The sequence below is a fragment of the Mastigoproctus giganteus genome, chromosome 7 (genome assembly GCF_048544385.1).
Source record: "Mastigoproctus giganteus isolate SK-2022 chromosome 7, ASM4854438v1, whole genome shotgun sequence".
NCBI classification, from domain to species: domain Eukaryota; kingdom Metazoa; phylum Arthropoda; class Arachnida; order Uropygi; family Thelyphonidae; genus Mastigoproctus; species Mastigoproctus giganteus.
In genome coordinates, this window is record NC_143581.1 from 143,115,126 (window position 1) to 143,141,859 (window position 26,734).

Sequence of the window (26,734 nt, forward strand, 5' to 3'; positions counted from 1 at the left end):
ATTATGATGTGCAAGGCATCCAAGTATCAGGGAAACTACTTTCTGTAAAAATCTGGTTATATGGGAGTAAAACAAGAGGTCATGAAGTGACGTTCACAGATCTTTTTTATTATTATTATTATCCATATGGTGCAAGGAAGCCTGAGGCTTATGATGCACCAGCCAAAAAAAAAAAAAAAAATTTCTGAGTCACCATGAGAGAGAGAGAGAGAGAGAGAGAGAGAGAGAGAGAGAGAGAGAGAGAGAGAGAGAGAGAGAGAGAGAGAGAGAGAAGTAGTAGGGAATCAAATCACCAAGAAAGAGAAGAATGATGATATCCAGCTCAGGACCCTGGGTGTGCCAAGCCCCTGGGGTAATATTGAGCCTATACCAATTTTTTTGGCTTCTCGGTACATGAGGTTTTGTTTGCCTCTAAGCTGTTAATTTTTTTATTTTTTTTTTTTTTCCCAGAGGGGCCAATCTCTGGGGTAAGCAGTGTGTGGGCCACTGCAGTTTGGGCATTTATGTTGCTCTGCTTTAGTCTGCATGAATATGCTCAGGTGGACTACAAGCAGTGTAAGTGGCAAAACCTCTACAGACATTTTGGAATGGCCAAATTTTTGGGAAAGGCCTTTTGTCATGATAACTGCTTGCATCAGGTGTGGCATCAACCCCACAACACCATGGAGAGTATCCTCAGGTATCCCGGACCAGTCGGACGTAAGGAGGTTGTTGAGTTCAACAATGGAGCGAGGTGTGGACTGCCAAATGATCTGTTCCACTTCATGCCACAAATGTTTGATGTGATTGATGTCAGGAGAACTTGGCAGCCAGAAGAGCAACAAAATGTATATACATGATCCTTGAATGATTCCTGCATAAAGGCACCGGTGTGGACTGGCAAATGCTCTGTTCCACTTCATGCCACAAATATTCAATGGGATTGATGTTGGGAGAATTTGGCAGCCAGAGGAGCACAAAAAATGCTTAGACATGATCCTTGAACCATTTCTGCATAATGTGGGCTCCATGTGTGGTATAGGGTGTTGTCTTGTTGAAAGAGTACTGTGCTATCTGGATACAAGTTAACCAGGTAGGGCAAAACTTGTCCAAAACAACGATGAAGTAGGATCCGGTGGTGAGGGCATGTTCAACAGGGATGAGGGAACCCAATTATTCCATGAAAACATCCCCAAACTATGATACCACTACCACTGGTCTGTTTTCATCTAACCATAATCTGGTTACAGGTGTTTATCTGATAACCATCAAATATGCACCCACCTATTCACATGACGGAACCCTGATTCATCAAACCAAGTAACTCTTTTCTAGTCATCCAATATCCAAGAACAGTACTCCCATGCCCACTGCAGGCAGAGGTGTTAATGATGGTAACTCACTTTGTGTTCATGTGCTCATCAACATGGGCACATGAACAAGTCACCTACTCTGTAGGCACCTACCAGCAAGAGTATCCGCTGGATGGTGTACTTGGAACTTGGCATTATTTGAGGGACTGTGAGCCTTCTGCTGTCTCGTACAGAATGTGCCAACAGTCAACCAGTAGTGGTTCCCCTGTTTGGAAATGTTGCATAGCTGTGTATTACTCTTCAGAGCATTCTCATCACGCTTCACTACAGAGGTCCCTGAACATCTGGCAATGTATGTGATTGCTGAGATGCTGGCCCCTGTTTTCCTAGCACCAAAAATCGTTTCCTATTCAAAATCTATCAAGTCCTACCCTTTCCCCATGCACAGGGCTTCAATATTCAAGAAATGAAAGGCACTACCCATGCCATCACTATATATGCTCTATTGGTTGGTGATGTTACTCATTCCTAGGTGCTGTGGGATGTGTCCACTCATGGAGATAGGGGTTATCATAATGTTTTGGCTCATGAGTGTATATTGTATCGTAATATTAACAGTGAAAATATTATCTTGAACCTACACACTATATTAGAGTACTATAGGTTTTCCAATAATCTTCAGTGTTTGTGATTACTATTAAAAAAAAAAAAAAAAAGAGAAAGAAATACAGGAACCTGATGGCAGAAATGCAAATACTTATAAGTGAATAAAAGAAGAATAAGAAGATAAATAAATAAATATTTGTTTATATTCTGGGTGGCTGAGGTCAACCATACAGCATACAGGCTTAATGTTTTAATTAATATTGTGGCAGTATACAGGCTTAATATTGTAATGTACAATTTGTGTCCATATTTGTTACCCAAGGGCTGCAGCTAATCCAAGTTGTTAGGGCCAATGTTCCCTCTAAGCTGTTCTTGCATTCACCAGGACACAGGTTTTGAAATCAGTGCACACAGGAAATTGAACTGTGCATAAAAAAAATTAAATTCCAAAAAAAATATGATAATAATAAGACAAACATGGTTGTCCACTGAAAAATGCAAAATTGACTACACAAAATAGGCCGTGAGAAGGCCAACTTGGCTGTGTGCATTACTGCTACTCAAGACTGTTAGCACTGTATTTGGAGATTTTCGAGTAATATCTGTTGGTGATGCTCATATTTTCTGTTAAAACATCCAAATACAACAGTAGTTATGCGAATGACTATATTAACAAAAAATAATTTCGGGTTTACAATTTTCCACACACAAGTTTCTGGCACTGGGAAAAAAATTACACAACTTGAAATTTTGCACCGGCCATTAAAAATTAGAGGGGACCCTGGTTATGACTATTATTATAATTCCAGTAGAGTATCAAAGCAGAGCAATCAAATATAAGAACTTTAGACTACTTAGTGTGATATCACATACAAAGGATTCTAACTCATTCTCTCTATTTCATCATTCCATGATGAAATGAACAGACAGGTTAAAAATTATGTACTGAGAAGCAGGAGTGGAAAATGCTAGGTCTGTCAGAAATAACAGGCATATTCTGATGGTAAACAATTCTTCAATTCTCTACTGAAAAACATAGACCTAACTCATAATTTTACACATTTTCGGGTTTTATTCCAATTCTGAATGCAGTAAATCGCAATATTGAAAATTTGTATTATGTAAAGAGTGTGCTCAATGTGCAATACCCTCTTGAACACATTGATATAAATGTCATAACTTTATTTATCCTAGCAATTTCTTTATAAATATACATATTCAAAAATACCTTGAATGATCACCCTGGAGTGGATAGAAGAAACAATTTTGTCATTATATACTTAGACTTTATCATAGATTTTTGGCATAAGCTGGGGCATAGGATTATAGGCAAGGTCCTAAGGTGGGCTGAAGGATTGCTGTAGGACAGGAAACCAAGGGTTGTTTAATTGGCCACTCTTCAAAGTTGGTCAGAGTGGTGTCAGCAGCTCAGCTCTTGAGGTATCTGCAAATTAAGGGCCCTAAGATTGGAAAATTGGGTGGACATAGCATATCTCCAAAGCAAGAAATGAGCCAGGCTGGAAAGATTTTGCATAAGAGATTCATGCTCACTTTCCTATATGAGATATTTCTCCATCATCTCATCTGCACTGTCAGTTTCTGAAAAGTGTGGTTGGAACACTCAAATCATCACAGTGGCATTCTGTATAAAATAAAAACTGCCTGGCAATTTTAATTTTTGAAAGAAAAAAAAATAATAAATAAAATAATAATGGCCAATACCTTATAACTCAAAGAGGCACACCACACCATCACCCCCTGATTAATAACATATTGGCAATTAATGGTGTTTGTTGATATCACAATTCAAATAAAGATGTGCATCACTCACAGTTTCTTCATGTTCATATATTGTCAATTTTAACTCCATAAAACACATACAGAAATGTAATAGTTTTATTTTGTATCTGCAATAAATTCCTGAAAAATGGCCATTTTGTAAAAGTGAGACTTTTGTGAATGAAGTAAGTCTAGCAGTAACCTCTGAGTAATGTAGCAAATGGATAAGACTGAATGGATCACCTTGGCCACTATTCGACGGACAGGCACATGTGGAGCATGCACTTACTGTCTAAGTGGGTCCTGGCAGTTCCCCTAAACTCCACCAATGTCATCTTGTGTTGTAGCATCTCTGCATGGACAGCAAGATGTGTTAAGCATTATGTTGTATATGGCCTCTTAAAAATTGGCTAACGCCTATCCTGTTCCTTGGCATATTGAGTTGGGCTGGAAATGCTATTCTCTGAAGCTTTTTACTGGACTACCATCCAGGACCCTGGGGTTCTAGGGGGGAAAAAAATGTTTAAGGGAGATGCTATGACAGAAGGGAAGGAGACTTATAGTTGGGATTAGGTTAGGGGTTGAGAAAAGGAGCTTGACTAAACCTCTAACCTAACCACAATCCCGGAAGGGGAGACCGGATTTGGAGCTACTAGCAGCCCCAGCATTTCTAGTTTGGCAGATATCAATAGGAAGTAGAGGGAGGGGAGAGATAAAATGAACTGAAGATCAACAACAGATGCAGCCTATTTTAAAAATAAAGGGATGATGTGATGATTAGGGCACTTTGATTTTTATATTAATGAACCGATAGACACTACACTTGTAAGTTAGATCACATGGTAAGTTAAATAATTTATTATTGATATGATACAATTTTAAGGAATTGAACCATCTCAGTGCCAAATACAAACTATTTATGGCTACGTTTGGGGAACTCATCTTTTCCCATCTTCAGGCCTATGGGCGATAGAAAATCGTTTGAGGAGTAGCACTACAAGTTTTCAATTTGACAATGATATTTGCTATTTTACCATACAATGTATTCTAATTATACTATACTCCTTTATATATAAAATTGTCATATAATTATTACACTTTTGCTTATATAATTAACTCATTAATTAATAAAGAATTTATGAAAACTCCTAGAGTTTTATATGTTAATAATTAAATTAGTTGGAAGGGCTTACCTGTTACATGATCCAGGCATGGTCTGGTTGGGGAAGATTGGACTGGTTGGAGTTGGCTTGGATTCACCATGTGAAATCTAACCTATAAAAAAGGCAAGTGCTTGGCAAACCTGGCAGATTCTGGGTACGGAGATATACACTGAGTGATCACTGAATTATGACTACCCCTCTGAAAACAATGCGACCCGGTGACCACGTGAGGTATGAGAGTGCATATTTAGTCGACCTATGTAGCATAGATAAGGTGTTAGTGGTTCAGTAGATAGTAAAATTCTGAGTGTGATGGGTTAAAGGAAGGATTTATCGGAATTTGATAAAGGACAGATTGTGGGAGTTTGACAAGCTGGTGCCTCGATTTCCCAAATGGCTGAACTGGTGGGTTGTTCGAAAGCTGCCATAGTTCAAGTGTACCAGGACTAGCGTCAAAATGGTCAAACAACAACCGGTTTCCAAAACTGCAAAGGTCAGCAAAAGGTCGATGTTACGGGTGAGCGCTGGGTCCGACGACTCGTACAGGTGCAGCACTATTGAAAAGTTGACTACACAATACAACATGGGCCAACCCGGAACAACATGACCATGCAGCACATGCTTGCACATATGGGCTATAGCAGCAGACGACCCCTACGGCATCCTCTCCTAACCAAGGTTCATTGGCATAAAAGACTCGCCTGGTGCAAAGAGCATACAAGTTGGAGGTTAGAAGACTGGAAGAAGGTGTGCTGGTCAGATGAGTCACGTTATTTACTCCACACTGTGGATGTTCATCGACAACATGAGGTTCTTGATCCATCATGCATGGTATCAAAAGTGCAAACTGGTGGAGGCAGCTGTATGGTGTGTGGCATGTTTCAATGGCAGGAACTTGGACCCCTGGTGCATGTGGGACAACATATCAATGGTCTCCACTACCGTCAACTGCTTGCTGACTGTGTACACCCCACTATGTTACAACTTTTCCTGCATGCTGATTGTGTTTTCCAAGATGACAATACGCCGAGACATGGGCAATTGTTGTGCAGGAATGGTTTGAGGAACACAGTTCTGACTTACAGCATATCGACTGACCTTTTCCTGCATGCTGATTGTGTTTTCCAAGATGACAATACGCCGAGACATGGGCAATTGTTGTGCAGGAATGGTTTGAGGAACACAGTTCTGACTTCCAGCATATCAACTGACCTCTGAACTCCCCCCCCCAACATCAGTCCCACAGAATACTTGTAGGACACTATGGAAAGGCATATCACTTGTCTGGATACACCAATCACCTCCATACCTGCATTGTTGACGCATTACACATAGCTTGGTAGGCTATACCTCCCGAATGCTTCCGACATGTTGTTAAATCAATGTCACATTAGATAGCTACTGTAGTGGGAGCAAAATTAGGACCTATGAAGTATTAGGTAGATTGTCATAATTCAGTGATCACTGAGTGTATTATGGAGGGAGATTAGGATGGTTCTGAGGTTGGGTGGGACCAGTTTTCTGGATATTTCTAAACTTTTTAATCGGTTATGGATTATTAGATCGACATATGAAGTACAGTAAACCTCCGCTATTCGCAGGGGTTACGTTCCTAAGAAATGCCGTGAATACTGAAAACGCGAATACTGAGTTATGGCTCCCATAGTAATAAAGGGGTTCCGTTCCAAAGTATGAAATATATAAGAAAAACTAGTCTAAAATTTTGTCTATGTATGTATTATATGTACCTTCATAATATGACCATTAGAAATGCAAGCATATGGCATCGAAATGAAAATAAGAAACAATTTAATATTAAATGTAATATTTATTAGAAATTTCAAACTAATCTTTCAAACCAGCGCCTTTGCTAACCAAAAAACTTATCCCGCCAGTGATATGACCAGTTTCGCGAAAGTGTTGATAAAGGAGTTTTGCCTTTTCACGAATGATGAGCGAACTTAAGGGAATTTTATTTTGAGTTCGGCCTTCTTCCACAGATTTAAAGCCTTTTGCACTTTTCCTAATTTAACATCATGAGTTACAGAGCAAATTTTTGAAGAAATTAGCGCGTTTCCACGGACACACTACGCTGAATTTTTTCTTCCGATTTTTTGTTTGATCGTACTGTTGACTCATTGATTTCATAATGTTTTGCCACTGAGGAGACATTTTCACCATTAGAAATTTTTGTCTGATAACTCAAATTTATCCGCTAATGTCATCACCTTCTCTGATCTTTTCACATTTCCCTTGTTATTCGTAGCCATACTTTTGTATGGGTTAGAAAGAACTTGTCCACAATAAAGTCACTTTCTTCCGTTAACACACTCGAAAAAGTCTGTTTTACACTGCAAAATGGTAGATTTATCACTTTTGTAAGCATATCACAATTTATAAATTTATAAGCATATAAATTAAAAGCAAATGACAAAACGTTCCATGATAAGTGCATAACACATACTGAACAAGGATTAGCAAGAAACATCCACGCTCGCGATTTTGTCACTCCTCTTGAACAGCCTTAGCACATTTATTGGAAAACTAAGGTTTAGATAAAGGACGAGATTTTAAAGTGGAGTGTGGAATAAAGGATTCCATTCCTACAAGAATAATTTCACCGACACGATCTGAGCAAACGTTGAAATCAGAAGTTTTGAAACAGTAATCTGACCAAGGGAAAGAAATCTCATAGGTCATCCCATTTTGCATTCTTGTAATGCCAAACAATACGAGGTTGTGAATAGCCATGAGATAAAGGCTCCATTGGAGAAGAGAATCACCAAGTTGTGATCTGAGGTGCCTAAATGACCAGTAACTTCGACCATGTACATAGAAGGGTTCTTTGTGAGAAAAAGATCAAGCGTGTTGGCTGTATGGTTAGGATTGTCCAGTATTCTTGTAGGTAAATGAAAAATCTGTGCAAGGTCATTAGAAATTGCAAACGCCTCAGCATCTTGACCAGCTGGGTCGGTGTGACTAGAAAACGGAAGCCCGCTGGAGTTGTGAACATTAAAATCACCAAGGAAAAATTACCTCACTGTTAGTAAAGTTGGACTGGAGAAAGTCAAGTTGCAAATAGAGGAAATCAAACAGCTCCAAGTGATTAGTGAAGTTGGGAGAACGGTAGAGAGAACAGATGAATTTGACACAATGAGGTAGAGAGATTTTAGGCCAGAGAAGATCGAAGAGTGGAGATTCCAAATTACCAATTCTCTGACAAGGAATATTGGAACGGACATATGCACAAGTACCTTTGAGGTGAAAGGAATCATATAGTGAATAATTTGGGCAGCTGGGATGAGCAGCAATTGAATTAACCGATAATTGAGATTCTGTCAGAAAACGTACATGGGGTTTGGCAGACTGCAAGTGGAAATGGACATTGTCGAGATTAGAATTTAGACCATCTATATTTGGAAATAACTATCAAGTGTTTGGGAGCTTTAGATATTTTTGCAGATAAGCATACTCTATTAGTTTGACTATTCATGGTTTATTCAATAGTAAGAAAAAGTGTGTGTGTGTGGGGGGGGGGGACATGCTGTATGAAGTAACGAAATTTTTGGATATGGCGTACACATGGTAAGAATATACCCAGATCCTTGACATAATGTGGCCTCGACAATGCCCCCCCCCACATACACACACTACTCGAACTCCTTCCAGTCAATATCTTGCAGAGTAAAGGTAGCAAGAATATACACTAGCTGATCCGGAAGCCTCCTAAAGAGTTACCAATAGGTTCGGTCCAGTGTACTAACTAGCAGCCGGCCGGCCTGCGAACACTGTTTTAGACTGTACCCTCGAAATGTAAGGAAGATTGGATCTTGCCATGATGTTCATCATAACTCCTCAAAAGTCATTAGTCATACTGCATGATGGAAGAGATGAGGAAGGGTTGATCGGAACTTAGCTCTGGAGACTAAACATGGGTTCCACCACTTCAAGCCTCCAATAAGCAAAGTGGTAGCATTGAACCGGTTGATAAGAGTTATCTACCACCTAGTATTGCCTGTTAACACAGAGGGGGTGACATTCTTCCATGTGGTGTGGGCACCACACTTCGACCCCTGCTTGCATTGGTTCATACCTTGGTGGTCACCCACAGTGTGCTTGTGAATGGAGGTTATACCCAGGATTACTAACAGTTCCACCATCGTGAAGGTGCAAGCAGAGGATTTGGCTGTCACAGACCGTCCGGACTTCGTCAAAATTGGGTCTACTTGACTTGAATGTCACTCGAATATCAGTTCCATCAGTGTTTTAAACTCCCGGGTAGCCAGTACAGCTTGTTGGCATATATGCGAGAATGTCTGTGACATCCTCAAGGACCGACTTATTAGATGATTTTACAGTCAGTGAAAAGGCATCATGGAAGTTAACCCCTTGCTTCTTGCTGACTGTGGAGCATCTGAAATATTTTATGAAGTAGGCTTCGTTGAAGGTTGTTCTGGAGTAGGACGAATCTGTTGTTAGAAGTATGGTGTTAGAGAAATCCCATGTGCTTCTGCAGGAAATATCGTGTGCAGCCGTTTTAGACTTATTGATTCTGCTGGGTTAAGCATCTTGCTTATATTTTGATATTCTTTTGTTGAGTCTTCTATATGTTTCTTCAATGATATGTGAGCACCGTATAAAATACACAAGGCCTCTAGGGTTACATGTTCATGTAGAATGTGTAGGAACCCAATCTTGTTTCAAAGATTGGGTTCCTACACAGAATGTGCAGATGTTGTGGTTTTTTTTAGGAGCATTAGCAACTAAGGCCATATTGCTCCGAGATATGCGGTGGTCATTCCCTGACCTTTCCGCATCCTCCATATTTGGTGGTGACGGGCTTGAACCCCGGTCTAATCAAGAAGCATGTGCTATGCACTGCTGCTCCTTCCCAACTGGCTACGGAGGTGCCTACAGATGTTGTGGGTTTTTGTTATGATGCTGCTAATTCTTGGGATGTATGGAATAATGAGGCTGGTCTCAGGTTTGTCTTCTTTTTTCTGTGGAACTATTGTTTAGAGTTTTATTGATGATGATGCTCTCTGTTAACTGATTATAAACCCTACATAGCTAGGCTCAATAATATCTTAAACTAAACAAAATCACAGAAGCACAAAATTACATCAACAAATTAAACTTATAAAAACCAAAATAATTTACCCTCAAAAAATTATATCTCTTATTCAATTCCACCAACAACCTGCCTACATAACTGCCAACCTCACAACCTCTCCCACAGAACCCAAGAGAAGACAACAAAATGCTTTTCCAACACCCAACACATTCAAACTTTAACTGATTAATTTAAGCAACAGAATCCTTTCAAACTCTGAACAAAACCTCTTGGAAAATGGCCTCAATTTTAGACCAACCCCATCTCAATTCGAACCTCAACCTTTTTAGCATTACTCCATGACAGCCTCAAGAAAATACCTATCCAGGAAGCGAGAGACCACATCAATATCACCACTATCAACACCCTCAAGCAATTTGAATACCAGAAGACCCAAAATCCCAAGGCAGGAAGCAGCTGCAATCAAAACTCTAAAAGAAGCCACCTCCATTCACATAGCAAAAGCAGACAAAGGCAATGCTGCAAATATCTTAAGAGGACTACCACCAGAAAATTTGTGAACACCAAGAAACCTACAAACCCATCAACAAGGACCCCACAGGACCAGTGAAAACAAAGATAAAGAAAAAAACTCACCTATCTCCTGGAACAAAAGATTGACCAAGACCTGTTTGATAGACTCAGCTCCGACAACTCAGAGCTCCCTCAATCTTCACAAATATTGAAGTCCACAAACCAGGATTCCCCATCAGACCCATTATTAACAGAAGATACCATTCAGGAAAACAAATCTCTATCTGGTTAACAAAGCTCCTCAGGGACATACTACACAGAAGTGCCCACTCAGCAGAGGCCATCCAAGACTCCAACAACTAACCATAGAAGCTCAAAACTTCTTTATATTCTTTGATGTAGAATCTATGTACACCATCATCGCATTGCAAGATACCAAATCCCTCACATAGGAAAATTAAGACAGGAACATAAATATTGGTATCACCAAGCACATAACATCATCATGCATCTTAGATCTAATCAACCTTTTGGCAGGACAATCTACTTCACTTACAATGGATGCGTCTACATCCAGACTCAGGCCTCAGTATAGGGAACTCACTATCTCACTTTCTGGCAGAAACATTTATAGGCCATTCAAAAGGAAATTTTCTAAATCAGCAACCCATAAAAACCAAAGGTCTGTTTCAGAATGCAACATCCTCTTCATTTGGAATCAAGGAAAAAACCAACTCAGAAACTTCAACCAAAAGCTCAACAGCTTTCACCACAAAATCAAATTTAAGGTAGAAACAGAAGAAAACGGACAACTCCCATTCCTGGATATCTTCATCTCAGTTTCTTGAGATGAAGATATCCAGGATGACAACCTACAGATGACAGTATATAGGAAACCCAAAGACACAGGAGGCATCCTAAATGACGAGTCATCAAATAATTTCTCCACCAAAATAGCCATCGTCAGAACCTACGTTAACAGTTCCCTAAAGGTTTGCAGCCAACTGGAATTACTGAAACAGGAAATCTCAACCATAAAAGTAATAACTTTAAAGAGCCAATATCCTCCATGAAAAGGGGCTTAGAGGGGAACAGGTATCCTGTGTGTTATCAGACACAGCCTAAAACACTGATGGATCCAATATCTCTCTATTACAGAAGATTTAGGAGAAGTCCGGTTGGCCTGCCTCCCTAAATCCACTCATACACACCTTCTCGATGGTAAGCTCTGTTACGTCACTTAGGTGGCAACGAACGTTTAGAGCAGTTCTTTTCAAGATGCCTAGTCAGCGTGAAGAGGAAAAGACCAAACCCTCCAGCATATGACAGCACGACAAAAAAAAAAAAATGGCCCTCAGTCCCCAGCAGCTTTCACTCTCCCTCTTACGGCAGCGAAAGAATCAGAGTGGAAGCAGAGGGTGCTAAGAATCTCTGGGTACGACCGGGCAGACATGCACGGAAACTGAACTTGGCATGTTATAACATAAGATCACTCATCGGTGAAGTCAGGATATTAGAGCTGGAAAAGGAATTAGAAAATGTGAATTGGAATATCATCAGTTTGGCTGAAACAAGAAGAAGTGGAAATTCTGCTGTACAACAATGGAAACAGTGAAAGGAGCGAAGGTGGAGTTGGGTTTCTGGTCCATAAAGATTTTAAAAACAACATTTTGGAATTCAAAAGTACATCACCAAGGGTGTCAAGACTAATATTCAAGATTTCTAAGAGGTTGAAGAAATGTACACCGAAATTGAGAGTCTTCTTTGGTTTTTTTTTTTTTTTAGGAGCATTAGAAACTAAGGCCATATTGCTCCGGGATATGCGGTGGTCATTCACTGACCTTTCCGCATCCTCCGTATTTGGTGGTGACGGGCTCGAACCCCGGTCTAATCAAGAAGCGTGTGCTACGCACTGCTGCTCCTTCCCACCTGGTTACGGAGGCGCCTGAGAGTCTTCTAGATGAGCAGAAAACCCACTACACTATTATTATGGGGGATTTCAAAGATGTACACTTGATATAGATGTAGGAAAGGAAAGGAAAAAACTGACTCGAGTAAATAATACAAAGGTTTTTGAGATAACACAAGAGGAGAAAAAGCAGTATGTACTGGAACTTAATAACAAGTTTGAGCTTCTGCAGACTGCTCAGGAACAAGATATCGACGAGGAATATTACAACTTTCTGAAAGTGATAAAAGCCCAAGAAACCTATAGGGAAAAAGAAATCCAAAGAAGAAAAAATTAGTCAAGAAACACTTGTCATGATGAACCGAAGACAACAAATGAAAAGCAAGAAAAACACTGACAGAGAGAAAATTGAGTATACTGAGTTATGCAATAAGACAAGAATATTTAACACAAGAAAAGTAGAACAAGCATTAAGGGAAAACAAAGGATTTAAATCAGCAGCCATGAGCAGTAATACAGAAAGACAAATGATACTGAAACTGAAGAATAGCGATGGTGTACTTATAAACAGCAGAGAAGGCATAATTCAAATAGCAGAAGACTACTATAGAGAATTATACAAGGAGCAGGGGAATGATGCCAGCAGTGGGGAAGATGGATTGCAAAGTAGCAACACATACGACATACCTGATATTCTTTCTAATGAGGTAGAACATGCATTGAAGAAAATGAAAGATCAGAAAGCCCCGGGGGAAGATGAAGTTACTGTAGAGTTGTTAAAATTCGGAGGAAGAGACATAACACAAAAACTGGCAAGGCTCTTCACAAAGTGCATTAGAAAAGGTGTGACGCCTAAGGTGGAATAATGCAATCATAGTTTTGCTGCATAAGAAAGGAGATAAATCAGAAATTGGAAATTATGGACCAATTAGCTTGTTATCCCATATCTACAAGTTGTTCACAAGGGTCATTACTAACAGATTAGAAAGAATACTTGATGAGAATCAACCGAAAGAGCAAGCTGGCTTTAGGACAGGATTCTCAACTATGGATCACCTTCACGTAATATCACAGCTAATGGAGAAAGCAAATGAATATAAAACATCATTATGCCTGGCATTTGTGGATTATGAAAAGGCATTTGACTTCATACAGCATAAGGCAATGTTTCGGGTACTGGAAAGACAAGGCATAGATATATTATGATTTTGAAGAAAATATATGAGAGTGCTACCTCCTTTATTAGACTAGACAAAGACAGTAGCAAATTTAAAATCGAGAAAGGAGTTCGGCAAGGAGACACAATATCTCCGAAGCTGTTTACTGCTGCCCTTGAGGAAGCTTTCAGAAGATTAGACTGGTGGAAGAAAGGAGTCAATGTGAATGGAGAGTACCTTAACGATTTGCAGACAACATTGTGGTCATAAGCCACGATCCCAAAGAATTAGAGGAAAATCTTAATCAGTTATGAACGGTTAGTAAGGATTTTGGACTAAAGATGAATATGGCTAAAACAAAAGTAATGATGAACAAGTATGCCACAGAAAGGGAAATAATGATTGAAGAAGCAGTAATTGAAAAGGTGGAGTCATATACTTATATGGGACAAGTTATTAGCTGTAATAATGATAAATGGCTAGAAGTCAAGAGAAGAATAAATTTTGGATGCATAGCATTCAGGAAATATAGTCACATACTGAAAAGCAATATCCCAGTTTGTCTGAAACGTAAAATAATGAATCAATGTATACTCCCCACCATGACTTATGGAAGTGAAACTTGGGCACTCACCAAAAGAATGGAAGAGAAGCTGAGAACTACACAGCGAAGAATGGAACGAATTATATTGGCAATCAGACTGTTAGATAAGAAGAGAAACACATGGATTAGGCAGCAAACTCAAGTAAAGGACATTCTTATCAAAACTAAAGAACTAAAATGGTCTTGGGCAGGACACAAATGATCCCAATAGCTCGAAGACATGATGACAGATGGATTAAGAAAATATCAGAATGGTACCCAAGAGGAGCTAGAAGAAAACCTGGAAGACAAAGGCGGAGATGGATAGATGAAATTCATGAGTTTTTGGGTAGTAAATGGATGGCCAGTGCTCAAAACAGAAGGAACTAGAAAGTTGCTGAAGAGGCCTTCATCCTGCAGTGGATTGAAAATGGCTGTGATGATGATCATCATCATCATCAAAAAAACTAACAAAAGTTCTAGACCTCCACAGAAGAAAGAAGAAACACCTAAGACCAACGTCATTATTCCACACTTCCTAGGAATTAGCAGCATCACAACATCCCCACATCCTATGAAGGAACTCAATCTCTGAAACAAAAACTGTCCATGAACCAACATCAACTATCTAACCTTAGAGGTTGGTTGGTTGGGTTTTATTGGCGCATTAGCAACTAAGGTTTTAATGCGCCACCCTAGAGGTCCTGTGTACCTTATCCAATGCTCATGCAACTCAACCTGTACTGGATAAACATATGGAAGACTTCACAAAAGGATACAAGAACATAAGCAATACATTCAACATTCCAGGATCAAAAAATGTCCAAAACAGTTGTACACACCCTTTCCTGCAGAGACACATGGGATTCTCCATCACAATAGTTCTAACAACAGATTCATCCTACTAGACAAGAACCCACAAAGAAGAAGACTATGTCATAAAGTTTCAGAAGCAATGAGTTGACTTCTACAGTGCTTATCACAAGCAATACTAGACAGATATCCTGAAGACATTCTCAGAAAAAATATGATCCCAAACATCTTAATAAGAAAAAGAAAATCCAGGGAGTCCCAGGCAAGATTTAAAATTTAATTTTAAAAACCTTAACTTAAATTTAATAAGTAATTAATCAACAAATAATAATAAGTATCATCATCATTATTGTAATAATCATAACAATTTTATATGAACATTGTAATTTAATTTAATTTAATTTTAATAATTATACAACAATTATTAAATACATCATATGCCAATCTAATAATCTATAACAGATTAAAAATTTTAGAAATATCCAGATATATAATCTCAAAAACCAGTCCCCACCCAAACTCAGAACCATCTGAATCTCCCTCCGTAATATATCTCTGTATCCAAAATCTGTAAGATTTGCCATGCACTTGACTTTTTATATAGCTGACTGTTTATATAGGATGGAGCTGACTAGGTGCAGCCAGGCTAACTCCGACCAGTCCAGTCTTCCCCAACCGGACCAAGAGACTGCACACACACACACACACACACACACACACACACACACACACACACACACACACACACACACACACACACACACACACACACACACACACACACACACACACAGATCATGTTAACAGGTAAGCACTTCCAACTAATTCAGAAAGTAACTCTAGAGATTTTCATAAACTCTTTATCAATTAATGAGTTAATTAAATTATAAACAAAAGTGTAATAATTATATGACAGTTGGACATGTAAAGGAGTATAGTCAGTGGTGGGATTCAAATAATTTAACAACCGGTTCGCTGCCCTAATGACTAATGACCGTTCTAGGTATAAAAAAACTATATATGGAAAGGTAATTTATTATTTCATGCAGTTAATACTTAAATAAGAAAGATAAAAAAGGTCCACAAAACTAGATTATTTTCTAAGAAAGTTTTAAAATATTAATGAAAAAATATTAAATAATACCTGACAAAAAACAATGAAACTGTTATTGTTTCTTGATTGGTGTCCTCACTTGCATTTCGCTTTTATCCGAGCATCATCGACTGAGTGATTTATCCTTAACCATCTTTTCACAGTAGGAGTAGGATCCCATTCCTTTAGAGGTAGGCCGATTAAACTAATAGTCATTGTGTTTGATTTATTAGAAACAGTTAGGCGACTTCTCTTCTCTGAACATATGTTCATCTTTGAAAAACCCCTTTCCGCTTCTGCTGAACTTACAGTAAATGTTCTGACAATATTTTTAGCTCTTTGAACACTTTCAGGAATTGCATAATTCTGGGAATTTTTTAAAACGTTTTCGACGAAATCTCGATAATCATTAAAATCAATTTGGTAATTAAAAATGTCAATAAATACGAGCAATTGTTCTTCAGCTGCTTTCCATGGAACCAGTACTTCTTCAATATTCCAGTAATCTGTTTCCAAAAAATTGAGAAATTGTAATTTATTCCAACTTGAAATTGGCTACAACTTGCTTTTAAATGTCCACAATCCATGTCTTTTTTTCAAATTCGTTACGATGTTTTCTAAAAGTCTTTCCTGAAAAATCGATGATTTTATACAAATTTTATATTTTTGAAGGTTTCTGAAGTAATTAATTCATCAGGTTTTTTTTTTCGAATGGACCCTTTTCCTTTCCGAGCATTTGAAATGCTTTAATAGATCTTATCACGAGTTTTTCAGCCTTTAGTATGCCCATGTTTCTTGCTTGCAGTGCATTTGAAAGAAGAGAAATTTCGTTTAAAATATCAATCATCAATGCCAAATCAGTTATAAAATATATTTTCAAGACGGGCAGCCATACCTAAGTACTTTTTTATTTGAATAAAAATAGTGATGGATAAGCGCACCACAGCTAGGGTTGACCTTAAACTACAGTCAGCCCATCTTGGTCCCAAAACTCTACTAATTTTTATAATTTAAATTCCAAGTTGTTCGGATATTTTGGAAAGTTCAATTTGGTTCTTATTGGATTGATGAAAAATAGTACATATCTTATCAATAAATATTTTAAAAGGATTTACTTGCTTTATTTCCTTTATCGAATCATCTAAAACAAGATGGAGGCGATGATTTAAACAGTGCCATATTATTATGTTTGGAAACTCTTTTGCAATCCTAGTGCTCACTCCAGATTTTCTCTCAAGCATAACGCTGGCACCATCGGAGCAAAATCCTATTAAATTTTTTTCTAAGTAGTTCTTAGTAAGCCCAACATCATTTAAACTTTCCATAACTGAAGAACATATTGTCTCTGCATCTTGTTTTTCCAATTCAACTAGTTCAACGAAAATTGTTGGTGATGTAACTGAATCCTCAACTTTTAAGAAAAGTATAATAACTAGTTTGCAGGATATCGTTGAAGCTTCGTCAATAATCAAACATATTTTCAGATTATTTTCAATAATTTTATTAAATATTTCTTTTTTAATTTCCTTTGCAATGAAATCAACTACTTTCACAGCAGTTTTACGAGAATGTGTTCCTATTCCCATATCTAATTCATTTTTAATTTGCACTTCTATCTCATCTTCTATGTCTGAAAACGGTTTACATCTTTTTGCCAGCCTGTAAACTGTATTAAACACTCGACAAGTAGCACTTAAATATTTTTCACTCATTGTATCTATTACTTTTGTTATTGACTCCTGCTCACATTGTTTTAAGTTCGCTTTACAAATGTTATGAGCTTTTGATGAAAAATGTTCTTTCATATTTTTCCTTAGAGAAGCCTGGTGTACCTCTTTATTTTTCCCTGATGCCATTCTTTTCCATTCTTTTGACACATGAACACTTTTCTCTTTTATAAAGTCATATTTTGCACAATACTCACAACCTAACTTTTTGTTAAAAATTACCAGTCCGTCATATTTTTCTTTAAAATTGTTATCTTGTTGCACTGTCCAGCATTCAGGAAGATTATTTTCAATTTTGGAGTTGTTATTGTTTTTTTATTTCAATAATTGATGTGCTGCTTTCTTCAAGTTGGAGTGGTTGTGCTTGTGACTGTTTTGTACCATCCAAGGCCAATTCTGATTTTGGTTTCTTATTTTCTATATTTCTCTTGGTTCGTTGTGTCCTAGCTTCCTATTGTTTTTATTGATCAGGAAACACCAACGCACTCATAATATCTCGTGTGAATTTAGGCGTAACACAAAGCTGAAACAAATGACAGTGTGTCATCCCCCCTGGTTGTCTGGCACTTTTTCTCCCTACGTTATATATTTGTTTACTTAAGTTACAAACGCGAGGGAATAAAAATGTAGTACTTCATCAAAGGTATGATGAGGTTTATGAAATGAATAAATAAATATTACAAGCATAGTTCTGTCTAATTTTTTTCACCTATGGACGGAATGAACATTACTATGGGCACTTGGAATACACTGTTGCGTAGATTAACGTTAAAAAAGAGTAAGGAATGTAAATTTGTGATTTCCACATTGGGTGGCTGCCCAGGCACCCACCTCAGAGAGAACCCTGATCACAAGTGCAATTTTAACAACCGGTTCGCTGAACTCAACAAAAAATTAGGTATCGGTTCTACCGAACCGGCTGAATCCCACCACTGAGTATAGTATAATTAGAATACATTGTATGGTAAATAATTAATTGAAAATTTGAAGTACCCCTCCTCAAACAATGTTCTATCCCCCAGAGGCCTAAATGTGGGAAAACAGTGAGTTCCCAAAAGGTAGCCATAAACAGTTTAAGTGTTTGGTTCAACTCCTTAAAATTATATCATTTTGATTACTTAATCTACTATGTGATATAAACAGTATAACATCTATCATAATGAATCATCGCATAGACTCCTTGTTCCAGGTAATTAAAAATAAACATATAAATGTATAGAATTGATTCTGATCCCCTTTCAAGCTTGGTCCATAATATAAATATATTATCTCTATTCACTGTTTTTCTTTAGTTCAGTAATACCCCTGCTTCTTAAATAGACTATGTCTGGTGGTGACTTCGTGTTCATTCTTGTGGCAGTAGGAGTTTATATGTCAATCACCTTGATGCTTCTTGTCAGAAATCTGTAAATGAAGCATATGAACTGTTATGATGTTTAGCATATATTTCTGTATGTTTATGAAGAGAAAATGCTGAAAGAAGAATTAATTTAATGGTTAACTGTTTGTTGTTAATCATAAATCTATGTGGCTTGCCTTGATTTCAAAAAGCAAACTTCCAGTTTCCTGTATTTGAAATGCATTATTGCTGTTCACATACATGCTAGCCTAACAGTATGAACAGAGTTTAACAACAACTAACAATAGTATCTGGGAGAAAAGACAGAAACATTATGTGCAGTACACCAAGGTTTAAAATAAAAGCAAGTTTTGCAAGTAGGTGAGATAGAGTAACCACAAGTTAACAAATGTAATAGGTTTAGTCAAATTCATAACCTCAATTTGGATTATTCACTGACAAGGAAAGGAAATAGGATCAAAGTTTAGGTATATTTTCCTAGTTGGAATATTCATTATATTTTCATGCAACAACAGAATAAAGTTAAGAATACAGACATTAATTGGATAATTCAATTCCCAGCAGATGGAACAATGATTCCAATAGTATGATTACGTCTAACTTGTGGCTAAACAAAAAAAAAAAAAAAAAAAAAAAAGCAAGATTTTTATAGGATTCAGGAATTCATAATGGCAAAGTTAAACATTTTTTATTTACAACAAATCATTTTGGAAATGGAACCACATTTGGCAAAAAGGCAACTGAGTCTGATTTAAAGGATTTTATTTTAACTTAAAAGGAAGCTGATAATTCAAATTACATTGATTCATGACTGCTTGATAAAAAGGAAATTTTACAAGATAACATATGAACTGTTCTAATCAATTTAAGTGGTGTTAAATTTTAATTCCATTAGAACACCAACACAAATATGAATGCTAACAGTGTGAAATTTTGGAGGTAATTCAGAAAGATTGAACCTGATTACAGTGGCAAAGGGAATCTCCTCGATATCTTTTTATTAGAAACCACAACATTTTATCTACATTTGCAGTTTATCACACTAGAATTATTATTAAGAAAAAGAAAGAAATATTGAATTTGAAATCTACTGTGGGGGAGTGAGAGATTTGTTAAAATGGGTACGAGAGAGAGAGAGAGAGAGAGAGAGAGAGAGAGAGAGAGAGAGAGAGAGAGAGATTGAATTTTGGATATCATGAACTTGCCACATGACAGAGAACATATGGTGCTGAAAAGAAATGCTCATACATTTATTGACCTAAATTATAACATTACTACAGTAAGCGCCAATTATAGTGATCACTGGTTATTAGAATCGGCCACTTTAGAGAATCTAATTTCAAAGAACCAATTCAAATTAATAAAATGCACTACACTTTCATCATTTATTGGAATCACATCTTCGGTTATAAAAATGTTTTGAATGCCTCTGTGATATTTTTCTAAAGCACATTTCTGGAGGCCACAGCCATAAAACAATAAAAAAAATAAGCATTCAGTTTATTGGGCCTTTTTGTTTGTACAATCTGTTATAAGCAGGTAGTTACTACAGCTTTAACAGAAGAAGAAACTGCCCAGTCTGCTACTGATAATTTCACCAAGGAGGAGGAAAATGAGATCAACCCAAACGAATTCCAATTAAAAAACGGCAAACTCATGAAGCAATAGCTGTCCTGAGGGGAGCACTCAAAAACTGGTGCAAGTGATTGTGAATACAGACTATTATACAATATTGAAAAATCTATAAATAAATTTTGTAGTGATAATTTAAAGTAAGCTAAAATAAGTGACTATTAAAAATTATAATCATATTACAAAGTGTTATGTTTAATTAATATGTATATTAATTAAGCTATGTACGTAAGTATAAATTTATTTTTATTTTGCTAACCTGTGGATAATCTTCTTCCGATTTTCACACATCATTTAATTAGTAATAAATTTTTGGTAATAAAGCGTAAAATTGTCTTTTTATTTAATTTTTATGTGCTTTATTTTTATAGCCTGTGAATTTGACAATTTTTGCTTATTAGAATAACCGTTTATTAGAATCAAAATTCAATTTGCAAACATGATCACTATAACCGGCACTTACTGTATTTTCTACAATAAATATCCATTCAGGATTTTTTAAAATTCATATTGGAATATTTAAATATTCAGAACTTTTCTAAGTAAAAATATACACTGTACTCTAAATGTTACACTATTTTTGCAAAATCTTATACATTTCTTGAATATTTGGCTTCTTTATAAATAAAGATGTTTTTTGATTGACAGCCTTTGATAGTGTATAACATTTTAGCTTATATTTTACCTTATATTTTATTGAAAAATAAGTAAATTGCTTGTTTCTTTAAGTATTATATTGTTAAAAGCTAACAAAATGTGATGCTATATTAGGCTTCAAAGAGTTCTAAGAAATGTTAAAGGTCAAACTAAACATGTCACAATGAACCAAGATTAAAAAAGGGAAAACAAATTTTAAAAAAAGATAAATATTGAACTACTTTAGTGAAAGTAAAATGAAAAATGAAGAATGCGAAACGTCACTGAAGCAGCAAACAAAATATCATTCAAATATAACCATGGCAAATTGATGCTATGGATAAAGGGATGGTTGAGTTGGAGAAGAGAGAGTGGTAATCAATGGACACTGCTCTTCGTGGACTAATGTTATTAATGGAATCCCCCAGGGTCCGGTGTTGGGTCCATTGTTGTTTTCTGTATTCATTAATGATATTCATGATGGTATACCAGGCTTAATGTCCAAGTTTGCAGACAATACAAAGGTCGGTTATTGTTATTATTTGGTTTTTAGGTGTATTAGCAACAAAGGCCATATTGCTCCGGGGATATGCGGTGGTCATTTCCTGACCTTTCCGCATCCTCTGTATTTGGTGGGCACGGGCTCGAACCCAGGTCTAATCAAGAAGTGTGTGCTGTGCACTGCTGCTCCTGCCCACGGAGACGTCTACAAAGAGGATCTAGAAAAGTTAGCAGATGGGCTGAGAGTTGGCAACTGAAGTTTAACATTGACAACTGCAAAATACTGCATATGGAAAGTAATAACCCCAGAGTAATGCATCAACTGTGTGGTACTACACTCACAGTGGTAGAGAGTGAAAAGGACCTAGGGGTAATTGTGCAGGCAGATATGAAGTTTTCTGAGCAGTGCAGATGGTCTGCAAGAGTAGCTCATGGTGTCTTGTCAATGATATACAGGAATTTTTCTAGCAGGGATAAGGAGGTAATTATCCCCTTGTATAAGGCAATGGTCAGGCCACACCTTGGGTACTGTATACAGGTCTAGAGGCCTCATTTTAAGAAGTATGAGAGCTGTTGGAACGAGTACAGAGAAGGGCAACAAGATTAGTGAATGGAACAAAGGGTTGCTCTTACGAAGAAAGGCTTAAGTTTTGCAAATTACAGTGTCTGGAGACTAGGCACCTGTGAGGTGATCTGATCGAGGTATATAAAGCCTTGAATGGTTTGAGCATGCTCAATGTTGATGGGATTCTTCCTCTTGTTCAGAAAAATTGGCTGAGAGGGCATAAATTCAAATTGAGGAAAGACAGTTGTGGGATAGATGTGCGGAAGTTTGCCTTTAGTCAGCGGGTGGTTGATTGCTGGAACAAACTTCCATCTGTCTTAGAAGTTAATAGTTTAAACAGATTGAAGCCAGAACTAGACAAACATTTAGAGTGAGTGGATGGGTAAAATGAGAAGGGTGTGTGTGCCTGCGTGCGTGTGTGTTTGGCTGATGCTATATAAGCTTGCTTTTTTTGCATCATGTGTCCTTTCTAATACTAATGTGGTTAAAAACAATTAAAATATTACCAAAACACGTCTCATATCCAAGAATCTAAGACTGGAGAGCCGAAAGAGAATAAGATAACGATAATTTGAACGCTGGGTTATAGGACAACCCTCCAATGTTAACTCAGAAAGTGTTGAAACATTCATCACACAAGACATGTCTTCAAACCTGTGGAATAGGTAAACTTGGTTTAAATAATATGTTGAGCTAAAGACATCACATACCTTATTTAATTCTTAAATTATATGTTATTATAACACTGTAAGGATTTATAATAAAACTTGAAATTTGATAAATATGAAGTAAATGGAAAACTTTTTTATTAAAATAGGGATTAATAAACAAATCCTGAAAAATTTTTCTAGTCAGACTTTAAAATAGAATCCCAATGTGGGTTCAGAAAAGTCAGCAGTTAGCAAATTAATTTATAAAACCATCTAGCACGAATCCTGGTGTATCTTAGCAATCAAAAATTAAAAAAAAAAAAAAAAACATTAAAAAAAATTTAAATACTCATTAAAATTAAATGAGCACAAATTTCAATATTTCCAAAGAATAGCATTAATTTTCAATCTGGATCTTTCATTATTTTTAACTATAAAAGTAAATCATAAATGAATTCTTTATTTTTTTACTGCTCCATAAAATGCATTGCACATCCATTCCTATGTTCATTTGCCACAAAGTTTTGATTTCTCTTCAGTTTCATCTGGTTTGTTACGAGGGTGGTTCAATAAAGAATCGCACTCACCTATTTCCAAATATCACAGAGTCATGATATTTTGTGTGTGTAGCCTCATACATATCTCTGTACTAAAGGTGTACAATTTCAGCCATCTTAATTTGTTTTTCTCTTACAGAGCTGAACGTTTGACGAAGTAGCATTATGGACAACGTCGAAGCCAGAGTTGTAATCCTGTATCTCTTCTTGAAGGGGAAGTCTCCTAAAGAAATTCACGAGAAGATTGCTGTATATAAGGATGAAGCCCAATCCTATGGCATTTGTGAAACACTTGCATAGACAGTTTAGGTGTGGTCGGACATCGGTAGAATCTGAGACCATTCCTGGTCGTCCCCATTCAGCCACTGATTACAGCATGATCAAAAAAGTGGAGTCGTTAATCAAGGAAGATCGCTGGATATCTGTGAGTGAATTGTCCGAGGAGGTGAAGATTATTGTGGGCTCTGTTGAAGCAGTCCTTCATGACCAACTCAATTTACGGAAATAGAGTGCAAGATGGATTCCAGGATTATTGACTGGTTTCCAGAACGCTGATCGACAACAGAAATCACAAGAGTTGTTAGCCCTGAGCCAAAAAAATGAGGAAGACTTTTTCTCTCGTCAAATCACTCAGGATGAAAGTTGGATACACCATTTCGACCCAGAAAGTAAAAAAGCAATCCTGGAATGGTGACACCAAGGAAGCAGGCAGTTCATTGGTGGTATTCTTATAAATCCTGGAATGGTGACATCATGCCCCCCCCCCCCCCCAACAAGAAGGCAATGGTCAAAGTGTCAGCGGGAAAGGTCTTGCTGACAGTGTTTTGGGATGAGAAAGGAGTAATAATGACTGATTACCTGCCGAAAGGTAGAACAATTACAGGTGCCTATTATGGCAACATGATAGGCAATACGATATGGCAACATGATAGGCAATACGATATGGCAACAGCAAAATGATATAGATATCTTGGTACTTCAGGAGCCACACACACACACACACAAATGGGTAGGGTTCAAGGATACCCAAGAGGCTATAAAATAATAGAATACACCTCAGGTGTCCCTTCTACTGCAATAGTAGTTAAAAATGCTGAGTCACCTCTGCTCCCCAGTGGGAATGTGTGCCCATATCACCAGTGCTCTAGGACAGTTTTACATTATTTCACTATATTCCAGACCAGGTGAATATATAAATCCAACTATTGAATACCTACAAGTAGTCACACACTTGCTACCTACTGCAAATATCATAGTGTGCACTGATGTCAACTGCCGGTCAGCCTTATGGCATAGCCGTGCGGAAGACAGAGCAGGCACACACATACAGCGGCCAGATACTTTCAGACTATATAGCCACCTCACCCTTTCAAGTGCTAAACCAACCAAATAACCTCCCAATTTTTAGCAGTACCATGTGGAAGAGTGACATTGATGTTACTCTTGCCACCAATTCAATAGCCTATAAAATTACAGACTGGTGTGTCCAGCCAGCCTTGACCACATCAGATCACAGAGCCATTTCCTGCAAACTAAAAAGGCAATTACAAACAACTCAACACTCCCTGTTGGATATCAAAAGGTATAATCTTAAAAAGGCAAACTGGCAGATTTTCGCAGAACAAACAGCAGCTGAGCTGCAAAAACAGGAAAATGAGTGGTCTAGATCAGGCAACTGTAGCCCGAATGAGCAAGCACTGACTATTACAAACATTTTAACAAAAACAGCAACCCTGTCTATCCCACAGAAAAAACCAAGGAAGCAGGCAGTTCCCTGGTGCAGTTCATTGGTGGTATTCTTATAGAACTCTCAGGAATCAGTATACAACCCTCATAAGAGACAAGAAAGAGGAATGCTGAAGGCACTTGGTGGGAACTACTGGAAACAATAACCCTCGGGGAGTTGTCTACAGAATTGTGGCCAACAAGCTGCCAAAGGTCTTAGAAACTACTGTCAAACCAGATGGAACCCCAAACCTGTGTTGGGTGGATTCTGTAAATAACATCCTAGACAGTATCATTCAGACTGAAACTGGGAATCAATCCCCCACCCAGCTAGATTATAAAAGAAAATGCTGAATATGATAATGCCAATACAAGCCTTAAAAATAGCACTATATATAACCAAAAACAATCTCAATATCTTGATAATCTCAATCTCTAAGAGGTTGAGATTATCAAAAAATTAACAGAAATAGCACCAGACAAGTTAATAGCACTATATAATAACTGTAAGACAGAAGGTATATTCCCAAAAATATGGAAAAAAGCAGTGTTCAGATTAATTCTCAAAAACCCTGAAAAATTCTCTAATGATCCCAAATAATATAGACCAACAGCCCTACTCCCTGTACTAGGGAAAATATATGAAAGACTAATATAAACCAGATTAGTTCAATATTACACAGAAGCAAATTTACATTCCAACAATCGGTATGGTTTTAAGCAGGGCAATTCTATGGAGGATGCCATGCACCACCTACTGACAATAGTTAAAAACACAGAGGAGAAATATATGCTGGCGATCTCCATTGACTTTGCTGGGGCATTTGACTCACTCTGGTGGCCTAGTGTCCTTAGGAGACTCCGCCAGGCAAATGCCCCACAAAACCTCTATAAGGTAATAAACAGCTACCTTACAGACAGAAGTGTCTCAGCATGCATAAGGTTCCAGGAATTGACACACCATGTGAATAAAGGCTGCCCACAGGGTTCAATCCTTGGCTCTTCCTTCTGGAACATTGTTCTGGACGAATTTCTGGCCTTGGATCTGGGCCCCGTGGAAAGCCTAGCTTTTGCAGATGACATGATTTTCCTTGTAAAAGGTAACACGCGAGTGGTTGTAGAGCAAAGATCAAATGCCACCCTCTTGTAGCAGGAGTGGGCACAAATGCACATGCTCAAAATATCGCCTGAAAAAACCAAATACTTCTAAAAGGCAATTTGGACATAAGACATCCACAAATCAAATTTAACACAACCACTATAAAAATGGTAACAGAACTACAATATCTTGAAGTCTTTGATTCAAAATTAACTTTTTAACCACATTTGATCTACTTGGCAAAGAAAGTGAGAAATTATGCAGGTATGATTGCCAGGATCAGTCGAGCAGACTGGGGGC

General features: G+C 37.5%; 1 protein-coding gene across 1 annotated transcript in view; it reads right to left on the bottom strand.

The window, feature by feature from the left end:
• LOC150083240 (leucine-rich repeat-containing protein 49-like) overlaps positions 1–26,734 on the bottom strand; it is a 494,942-nt gene that overhangs the window by 198,987 nt on the left and 269,221 nt on the right. The window contains exon 10 of the mRNA XM_090377128.1: positions 22,910–23,057. Within this exon, the coding sequence (XP_090233254.1) occupies positions 22,910–23,057 (148 nt within the window). The remainder of the gene's footprint in view (positions 1–22,909; positions 23,058–26,734) is intronic.